General features: G+C 50.8%; 1 protein-coding gene across 2 annotated transcripts in view; it reads right to left on the bottom strand.

The window, feature by feature from the left end:
* Positions 1 to 622: 622 nt before the first annotated feature.
* Positions 623 to 10,431, bottom strand: part of OSBPL2 (oxysterol binding protein-like 2) — a 52,402-nt gene continuing 42,593 nt past the window's right edge. Inside the window, exons 11-14 of one of the 2 annotated variants that reach the window (XM_011992348.1) lie at positions 8,614 to 8,742; positions 6,189 to 6,312; positions 3,779 to 3,869; positions 623 to 1,732 (exon numbers count right to left, since the gene is read on the bottom strand). In XM_011992348.1, the coding sequence (XP_011847738.1) occupies positions 1,630 to 1,732; positions 3,779 to 3,869; positions 6,189 to 6,312; positions 8,614 to 8,742 (447 nt within the window). In that variant the 3' untranslated portion in view covers positions 623 to 1,629. The remainder of the gene's footprint in view (positions 1,733 to 3,778; positions 3,870 to 6,188; positions 6,313 to 8,613; positions 8,743 to 10,431) is intronic. The other variant, XM_011992349.1, reaches the window with a different exon arrangement.

Below are 10,431 nucleotides of genomic sequence, written 5' to 3'. Positions count from 1 at the left end.
CTCAGCACCAAACACCATCGCTTCCAGCTTCCAAAGCTGCAAAATCAAGCTTTCAAAACACATGTTCACTTCTAGAAGTGCTTCCATCACAGGTGTGGTGTGCAAACCAAGACACACGCAGGTGGCACCTGTCATTCAGAAGTGCTGGCCTTAGTAACCTGGACTCCAAGCAGCTGTGCGTTGAGTGTGTGTGCATGCACACAACCGACAGTCCTTCATTCAAAGTGCTCCACTGTGATCTCTCGTGTTGACAATTCTACATAAAGAAAATCAGTCACGGCCAGGCGCAGTGGCTCATGCCTGTAATCCTAGCACTTTGGGAGGTTGAGGCAGATTACTTGAGGTTGGGAGTTCGAGACCAGCCTAACATGGTGAAACCCCATGTCTACTAAAAATACAAAATTAGCCAGGCGTGGTGGCGCATGCCTGTAATCCCAGCTACTCGGGAGGCTGAGGCAGGAGAATCGCTTGAACCCAGGAGGCGGAGGTTGCGGTGAGCCGAGATCGTGCCATTGCACTCCAGCCTGGGCAACAAGAACGAAACTCCATCTCAAAAAAAAGAAAAAAAAAAGAAAGAAATTCAGTCACTTGATAAAGGTGAATGCTGAGATGGACACATACCTATTTTTGGTTAAATAACTTTAATTACACCACTGTAAGTAGATTCTGCCTCTGACCGTCCCACAGCACACAACCGGATGTGATTCTTGTCACTTCTATTTTAAACATGCATACTGGGAAAAACAGAAACACAAGAGTGCTATGGGTACACGTGACGTGTAAAAAGAAATGAACCCCTTGAAGACATGGACATGGTGTGCGGTGACAGCCAGGCCTCACTGACGACAGGGCACGCAAGTTGGAGCCAGGACGCCTCTGAGGCGGGAGCAGTCTTAGGATTTCCTGTCATGCTCTTGATGCTTCTGCCCACTCTGGGTTGTCACGGTGATGCTTCATTTTGGACAGTATAAAACCGGTGATTAATGCATATCTTGCTCTTCAGCAAAATACTATTCAAGTAGTTTTAACTTAAATATTTTAAAAGTAATCTTTACATTATTGAAGATTGTTAAAAAATACAGAATCTGACAACTGTTCACTCAATCTGATGCTCTGAAACTTTTCACTTCTGTATTACCATAATTTAGAAGGCAGTCCCTGGCCTTTATCAAGCTCTCTGCAGGATTATTTTCAAGATCCATCTTTCCCCTACTGGTTTGAGTTTAAAAGACTGTCAGAACCTTTTGCCACTGCATTATAAGGAGAACATGAACCCCTTCCCATTACTTCCTTTAGCTACACATTCTATGACTGAGAGTGAGCTGGAAGCTACACAAGCCCCAGCTGATTTCTGCCACATACAAGGGCGCTGTGAAGAATTTCCCTGTTGAAACCTTAATGAAGACGATGATCCCAAGTGAAGCTTTATGAAGAGAAGGTACAGCAGAGAGTGAAATGTTTGGCAATCAACAGTGAATTAGAATTACATCCTTGATCAGGGACGGTGCTGTCGCCGCGAACACAGTCGTTAGAAAAGTTGGTTTCTGCTGTGACGAGGCTCAGAGTGGCCACTCGAGGAAGTCCAGCCTTGTCAGCCTCCGGTCCCGGGCCCCAGGCCCCTCCAGGCCCTCAGTAGATATCTGGGCAGTCGGAGAAATTCCGCTCAAAGTAATCCCCTGCATACAACCAGTCGGGGGTCCCAGTGTAGGGGTTATTGCCTGGGTAGAACCACCTGCCGGACACAAGGGAGGGGTCAGAAGATGCTCAGCCCAAAAGGAAAACGCAGCCCTGCTCTGGGGGCAGGAGTGTGTTCCCCCAACTCAGCACCATCACAGCACCATGGGTTTTAAAATGCAGCCCAGGGTAACAACCTCAATGGAGGATTACTGATCCTGTGGTCACGTGAATGCTGGAACCTAAAGATATGCAGCCACCCATGTCCATTTCACTTCCCAACAAAATCTGGAGGGTTTAACTCAACACAAAATCCTCACACTGGGCGCTTATCAGAGAAGTTACTGGAGCCTAAATAATGCCTCTCTCTTTTCAAGGCAAAAGCAGTGACACTGTTCATATTTGCTTTCATTTGAAGCAAACCAAGTATTTGATTTTTTAATTGAGGACAAAGGAAGACATTATAGGCAAAGAGAAGGTAGCACAGGGCCCGGGTGTTGGGGCTGGCTCAGCCGCCATCCGCAGCGCCCAGTTGGCACTCAGGGCCCAAGGGGAGTCCTTGGGGCTGGTTCAGCTGCCATCCACAGTGCCCGACTGGCACTCAGGGCCCAAGGGGTGTCCTTAGTGTTGGGGGTGGGGTGGGGGGGCGGCACTCACAAAGGAGAAGACATTTTCTTCAAAGGATAAAAGATCATTATTTTCACATTATATTTTTTAACACTTTAAAAAAACAATGAAGAGGCTGGGCACAGTGGCTCACGCCTGTAATCCCAGCACTTTGGGAGGCCTAGGCGGGCGGATCATGAGGTCAGGAGATCGAGACCACAGTGAAACCCCGTCTCTACTAAAAATACAAAAAATTAGCTGGGCGTGGTGGCTCATGCCTGTAATACCAGCTATTCAGGAGGCTGAGGCAGGAGAAAGGCATGAACCCAGGAGGCGGAGCTTGCAGTGAGCCAAGACTGCGCCACTGCACTCCAACCTGGGCGACAGAGTGAGACTCCGTCTCAAAAACAAAACAAAACAAAACAAAACAATGAGGAAAGGTTAACTATTTTAAAGCTGATTTTTCTCTGGATTAAGGGCAAATTCCAAATATCAAACCATTCAAAGCCTAGTATTAAATCAAATTGGAAGCCCAAACAGTGAGAATTGGTTTCAAAATGCCAGCCACAAGTAAATCACTGGATACCATTGTTATTGGGCCTTGAAAATGAATCCTACCAAGTAGGTGGCCTAACAGAATTAAGATGCTTCACAAATACCCAAAGATTGTTCTAACGAACTAAAACCTTTTACTTATAAATACATTTAAAATTATACTTATTACAGTACATTACTGATTGAATCCTTATTCGATGGTTCTTTTCTCTTATGACTATTATAGAATAAACTACAGCCAGCTTAGGACAGTTACAGAAACAGGAATCATGTCCTGGCAGCTGATGCTTCTGTGAGACCCACGCGGGCCCACGCCATCGTCCCAGCCTCCGTGTGCACAGATGCCACGGCACAGCACACGGGATTTAATTTTCACAAAACCTTTCCAGGTCACAGTGTGAAGATCAGCCTGAGTGGCGCTGACAGGAAGATGTGGTATTGGTGTGACAGGCGCGGCCTCCACACGGTGCCACCTCCCGACCCACAGGGGCTGTGGCCCTGGGGGACCTCAACCATACACTCACCAGCTGTGTTTTCCTAAAGGGAGCAGCCACATTCAGGCAACATTTTCTCTTTAACTTTGCCACAGTTGAGAAGAAAGCTTTGGGCCAACACACCATGAGGCCCGGCAGTAGACCCAGGTCTGAGGTGACAGGCGCTCTGCACAGGCCACCCCCAGCCGGATGGTCTCGGCAAAGTGTGCACTAAGTTGGGATGGGCTCTCACCTGGGCAGTGGGAACCACATGGGTCAGGGGCAACCACTGGTGTCACTACCTTAATGGAGCCATGGAACAGCAACTGTCCAGCCACAGGGGTGTGGGGGTGAGAGAAGGTGCTCCCCACCATCCCCAGGTGTGTGTGGGGCCTCTTGGCTGTCCCCAGGTGTGTGTGGGGCCTCCTCACTCCTTGCTGCCCCAGCCTGCGTGGCTACCACCTACTCACCTCGTCTGCCACTCCGCCTCCTCCCTGGCCCGCTCCCTCCGCGCTTCTCTCTGTTTCTCTTCCAGCCGCTCCTTCTCCTGGCTGGCCAGATCTAGGATAGAAACAAACAGTTTAGGTTAGACAGAGACCTCAGAACCGTACCCTGCCACCCCCCGTGCACCTAGATCTCTAGATGGCATGTCTCACTGTGGCTGGAATGCCACAGACAACAGCTTTTGTGATTGGGAAACCAAACACAATCACAACTGCCGAGGCCAGCTGCCAGTGCGCCAACGGGGCCCTTCCCAAATGGAGCTGAGCAGAGTGGGGGGGCTGCGTGTGCTGCACGTTCTACGACAGCGCGACTCAAAGTCTGCGGGTGCAGGAGTCTGAAGGACAGGCAGGGCCTGAGCACCACCTGATGCCCTAGTGTGCAAGCAGGCGCTCAGGACGGGAAGCCAGCCCCACCATGGGCTGTGCAAATCAGAGCCCATCTTTCAACCAAAGATGACCTCCATTTAGCCTTAACCTTCCAGGGTAACTGCCATGTGGCTTCTGTGAAGGACTGGGCATATATTCTGAATACAAAGCATGAGAAGTTACATCCCTTCCCAAGTCACACTCCTCGTGAGCTGGGTTTCTCTCCGAACACATCACTAATTCAAGCCAGGTGCGGTGGCTCATGCCTGTGTCCCAGCACTTCCAAGGGCTGAGGTAGGCGGATCGCTCGAACCCAAGAGCTGGAGACCAGCCTGGGCAACATGGCAAAACTCCATCTCTATAAAAAATACAAAAATTAGGCCAGGTGCAGTGTAATCCCAGCACCTTGGGAGGCCAAGGCGGGTAGATCACCTGAGGTCAGGAGTTTGAAACCAGGCTGGCCAACATGGTGAAACCCTGCCTCTACTAAAAATATGAAAATTAGCTGGGCGTAGTAGCAGGTACCTGTAAGCCCAGCTACTCGGGAGGCTGAGGCAGGAGAATCTCTTGAACCTGTGAGGCGGACGTTGCAGTGAGCCGAGATCACACCATTGCACTCCAGCCTGGGCAAAAAAAAAAAAAAAAACCCTGGCCGGGCGAAGTGGCTCACATCTATAATCCCAGCACTTTGGGAGGCCGAGGCGGGTGGATTGTGAGGTCAGGAGATTGAGACCATCCTGGCTAACACGGTGAAACCCCATCTCTATTAAAATATATAAAACATCAGTCAGGCGTGGTGGTGGGTGCCTGTAGTCCCAGCTACTCGGGAGGCTTAGGCAGGAGAACAGCCTGAACCCAGAAGGCGGAGCTTGCAGTGAGCAGAAATCGCGCCACTGCACTCCAGCCTGGGGGACACAGCGAGACTCTGTCTAAAAAACAACCTGCAAAAATTAGCCAGGTGTGGTGGCATGCACTTGTAGCCCCAGCTACTTGGGAGGCTGAGGCAGGAGGATCGCTTGAACCTGGGAGGTTGAGGCTGCAGTGAGCCGAGATCACACCACCTTACTCCAGCCTGGGCGACAGAGTGAGATCCCGACTCTAAAAATAAATAAATGAAACATCACTAACTCAAAACCCAGGACACTTTAGATATGCCTCCTCAGCCAGGAGGTTCCCTGCGGATTCCATCGAGATGAGTGAGTGAGAGAGACAGTTGTTCATCAGCCACGTTACAGACAAATGCTGCATGCAGAGCCCACCGGGAGAGTGTGAGGCTGCAGGATACGCCACACACGGGCCAGTGACTGCACTGAGGGCTACACGGATCCTCACGGTGGAACACCTGCAGTTTTCAAAATGTAATCTTAACTTTTGTTTAATAATAAAAAATGAGGAACTTGCACTTTGTTTTTACTGTGTTTTTTGTTGTTGTTTATGAGACAGGGTCTCGCTCTGTCATCCTGGCTGGAGCGCAGTGGCACAATCTCGGCTCACTGTCACCTCCACCTCCTGGGTTCAAGTGATTCTTGTGCCTCAGCCTCCCAAGAAGCTGGGATTACAGTTGGACACCACTGTGCCTGCCTAATTTTTTGTATTTTTAGTAGAGATAGGGTTTCGCCATGTTGGCCAGGCTGGTTTCGAACTCCTGACCTCAGGTGATCCACCAGCCTTGGCCTCCCAAAGTGCTGGGATTACAGGCGTGAGCCACCACGCCTGGCCTAGGACTTGTACTTTGTATGTATTCTTTTTCATTTCATTTTCTAGTAATGTAATTTTAATTTATTTACAAAAGGTTTGGTCTGAGGCAGGCAAGAGATCTTTAAAGCTCATCACCGCAGATGGTCTGAGAAGCCTAGCTGGAAGGCCTGCAGCCTGCCTGTTTGTTTAGGGAGAGGGACCAGGCTCCCCTTGTAGGGGAGAGCCTGGCTTCTGCCAGCGAGTGCTTTGTGCTCTCCCACCCTAGCCAGGGCGCCCTTGGCCCCAGCTCCCTCCTCTGACTGCAGGGACGCACCCATGTTGCCATTCTCCATGCCGCGGATGTCAGGGCGCAGGCGGCAGTCCGTGGGCGGCAGGGTCTTCTCCATGCCTGTCTCCAGCTCGTTGAGGCTCACAGTGAAACTGGTGAAATTATACATCTGTGGAGCAGGCACAGAGATGCGACCTCAGCAGGGCCTCTGAACCATCGACGATGCTCCAAGACCCCCAGTGGGCCTCTGAAACCCCACAGGTGCTACCTGACTGCCACCATGGGAACCTACTTCCACTCACGTTTTCCACCCGCAAATTCCATGCCCCTGCCATCTTCACTAAGTGAGTATCATGCACTGTGGCTGTAACGTTTGCATTTTGAGGTGTAACAGCAAAACTCACACACATTTCTTTTTCTATCTTCACAATTTCATTGACAGATTTGTCACCAGCTTGCTGGAAACACTTCGGCCACGCTACCTGTCTCCCACTCCTAAACCCTCAGCTTGTACCTGCTCCTTCCCTGCCCTCAGCCACACCTGCCCACAGATTCCTCCTCTTTACCCCTGCAGCTGCCAAAGCCTCAGCCCTGGGAGCAAGTTAATCTGTCACATTAAAAACCGGAATGCTTAGGGCATGACAGTCCCCCCGTGCCTAGGACAACCAGAGCCTTGCTCTGCCTGACTTCTGGCTTGCAGCTGTCTGCTCAGTGTCTCGTGGACAGCACACCCGAGCAGGCCTGTAGCAGCACCCTGCACCCACAGCCTCCCGGCCTCTGCACCCACAGCCTCCCGGCCTCTGCACCCACAGCCTCCCGGCCTCTGCACCCACCTCTGCAGCCCTCAGGGCCCCGGCTCCACTCAGGTCCTCCTGCCACAGCCAGGCCCTCCAGCCGCCACCCGTGTCCTCCCTCTTCTGTTGCTGCCCTCACAGCATATCAACAAGCAGCCAGAAAGGCCACAGGAAACATCAACCGCACCCGTCATTCCCTGTTCAAATGATTCATGGTGCCCCATGTCACTCATAACAAATACTGAAGTCATCTGGAGACCCCTGCACTCCCCCCACCCTCATCCTCATGGCCCCCTGGGCCTTCTAGCCCTCATACACTAGTCTACTCCAGGGGGCTCTGCCCTGGCTGTCCCCTCCACCCAAATGCAATCCCTAGACACCCCCACCCCTACCCCATGACTGAAGCCACAGCACTCAGATGCCCTCCCTAGCACCCAAGGCACCACCTGGCTCTCAGGCGTGAGTCAACCACCTGCCCCACTTCCCTGCTGGGACCTCATCCGCCTGGTCCCAGAGCCCAGGCCCACAGGGCCTGGCAGGCAGAAGGACTCAACACATATGCTGAGCCAAAGGCTGGAAGCACAAGTTATCGTTAAAGAGACTTCCCTGAAAAACTACATAAGCAATTTTCCTAATAATAAATTTAAAATACCAATAGTATCGTTGGCAGGCCACAGTGTCTCATGCCTGTGGTCCCAGCAACTCAGGAGGCCAAGGCAGGAAGATTGCTTGAGGCCAGGAGTTTGAGACCAGCCTGGGCAACATAGCAAGACCTCCTCTCTACAAAAAAAAGAAAATTAGTCTGGCATGGTGGCACACGCCTGTGGTCCTTGCTACTTGGGAGGCTGAGGTGGGAGGATCACTTGAGCCCAGAACTTGGAGACTGCAGTGAGCCAAGATCACACCACTGCACTGCAGCCTGGGTGACAGAGCGAGACTCTGCCTCTATCAAAAAAGAAAACAGCATTGTTAAAGCAGTTCATACGCTAATCAAATGATAACAGCGACTGTTGAGATAACGTGTTTAGAGTGAAGGTTTTGCTTCCTTTTCTGTATTTTACACGTTCTGCTCTGTTTATGGGACATAAAAAATTGCGTAAGTTGCATATATTTTATATATAAATAAGAATTTATAAAAGATACTAAAATATTACATGTGATATTTATCGTATAACCATATATCACATTTTGTCATAAGACATGTAGTTTATCTATATTTAATAAAAATTATAAGTGCAATTTTCAAAAATAAATATCACAATGCATTTAAGCATCTAAATTGACAAGTTAGAAAAGCAATCTCCTGAACAGGTCTGGAAGGCTCTTTTGATAAGATGCACTCGGTGTGGGCCTTGGCCGGCAACGGCTGCGTCTGTCTGATGTTCCCAGGGGAAGCACAAGCATGTGCGCCTGGAGCAGCGGTGCCCGGCCCCAACAGCGGGCCCCAAGGCAGGCAAGCACAGGGCCGGGACACAGCTCCAGGGACAACAGAAGCCAATTCAACACGGGCAGAGGCCCCTCCGTCTGCTCTGGGACAACAGGCTGAGGCAAGGTGGCACACAAGGGCCCAACGACAGGGAAGAGCCGAGGTGCTGGGCTCAGGGGCAGGTCTGATGTGGGCAGGCAGTAAGGCCTGGCCTCACAGCGGGGGCGTCAGGCCACAGAGGGACACAGACCTGGGCAGAGTTGGGGGGCCGGGTGTTGATCCTCCAGAGCAGCTTGCTGCCGGGAATGACCTGCACGGTCTCCTGGGCCACAGGCACGTCGTCAGCCACGTCGCTGTCAGCCTTCCCAGAGCTGTCATCCTGAAACACAGAACCCTGCTGGGTGGCTGCCCACGGCCAGGCCGCTCTTGGCCAGGAGGACAGCTATTCTCAGAGCACCTTTCAGACCAGTCACCATGCCTGAGCAGAGTCAGGCGGCCCTTTTTTTTTTTAGACGGAGTCTCGCTCTGTTGCCCAGGCTGGAGTGTAGTGGTGCGATCTCGGCTCACTGCAACCTCCGCCTCCCGAGTTCAAGAGATTCTCCTGCCTCAGCCTCCTGAGTAGCTGGGATTACCGGCACCCACTACCACACCCAGCTAATTTTTTGTACTTTTAGTACAGACTGGGTTTCACTATGTTGGCCAGGCTGGTCTCGAACTCCTAACCTCAGGCAATCCACCTGCCTCGGCCTCCCAGAGTACTGAGATTACAGGCGTGAGCCACCACGCCCGGCCTTTTTTTTTCCTAAACTAAGGACAAAATCGAATTTCCTCTCCAGTCTATGACACTGTCTGTCCATCACTGTATGGAGAGGAGCTGGACCCCAGTCCCTAAAGCAGCTCACACTCCCTTCGTGGGGCTGTGCTGTGTGTTCTAACTGATACCAAAAGCAGAGACAATAGGAGGTCAGTGGCCAGGCGTGTTCCCCTTCAGGAGACGCGGTACACGCGACACGGCACTTCACGGAGTCTGAGCGCGACTACGCGGCGGTGCTTCCAAGCAGTATGTTCGTTCTCACGCACGGCACCTCTCCAGAAGGCAGGTTCTGGGACTGAGAGCTTTCTAGATGGCGCAGCTTTGCCCTCCATCAAGAAATGGCTCCTGTGTGGGGATTTCAGACTCTCTACATCCTGATGAAAAGAAAAAACCTGCCACATTGCTTCTCAAAATCAATGGGTCCTAGAAAAGGGAGAGAATGATTCCAGATGCAGCTGTGCAAGGAGATGAGTGAAAACAAGCGAGTCCAAGCCCAGGGCTTCCTGCACCGGCAGGGCTGTATTCACACTGGCTGCAGGCCGCGTGGCCTGAGGCTGGGCGAGGGGGAGCCGCGGCTCAAGGACAAGCCTTCACAGAAAACTCTCCTGTTTCTAGGTCACCTCAAGGAGTAGGAAAGCATCAAAAAACATCACTAAATGGATTTACCCTTCTAGGTCTGTCTAGTGTGTAAGCAGAAGTTTCCTTTTTAAATAAAAGAGGGTGATTAGAAAAGGTGTCTAACAGTACATGAATACTACAACATAAAAAACACTTGGGATCCGGAGGAGGCTGAACGTTTCCGTTAAATAAATATCGAACATTTCAGGCTTGGTACATTCCAATTCATTATGTAGAAAATATGACACCTCTTTTGAACTATCGCTTTTATTTTTAAGTTCAAGAACAACTAGTTTTAAGGTAATAAGTATTCCAAAGCTCTAGGGGGAAAAGCCTTGCCAATACTTTCTGGCTGTTGAATATATTATCTGGTACTCACAACTAAAAACAAAAAATTGAAATTCACTTGATTTTTAAAAATATGTCTAGGCTAACTCAAAGAAAGCGAGAAGATTTATTAAGAAGGACCCAGAACCTGGAGTTTCCAGAAAAGAAATGGCCTTGGCCGGGCGCGGTGGCTCAAGCCTGTAATCCCAGCACTTTGGGAGGCCGAGACGGGTGGATCATGAGGTCAGGAGATCGAGACCATCCTGGCTAACACGGTGAAACCCCGTCTCTACTAAAAAATACAAAAAA

This window comes from Mandrillus leucophaeus, unplaced genomic scaffold, assembly GCF_000951045.1.
Source record: "Mandrillus leucophaeus isolate KB7577 unplaced genomic scaffold, Mleu.le_1.0 Scaffold41, whole genome shotgun sequence".
NCBI lineage: Eukaryota > Metazoa > Chordata > Mammalia > Primates > Cercopithecidae > Mandrillus > Mandrillus leucophaeus.
This window is presented reverse-complemented; position numbering and strand designations above follow the sequence as displayed.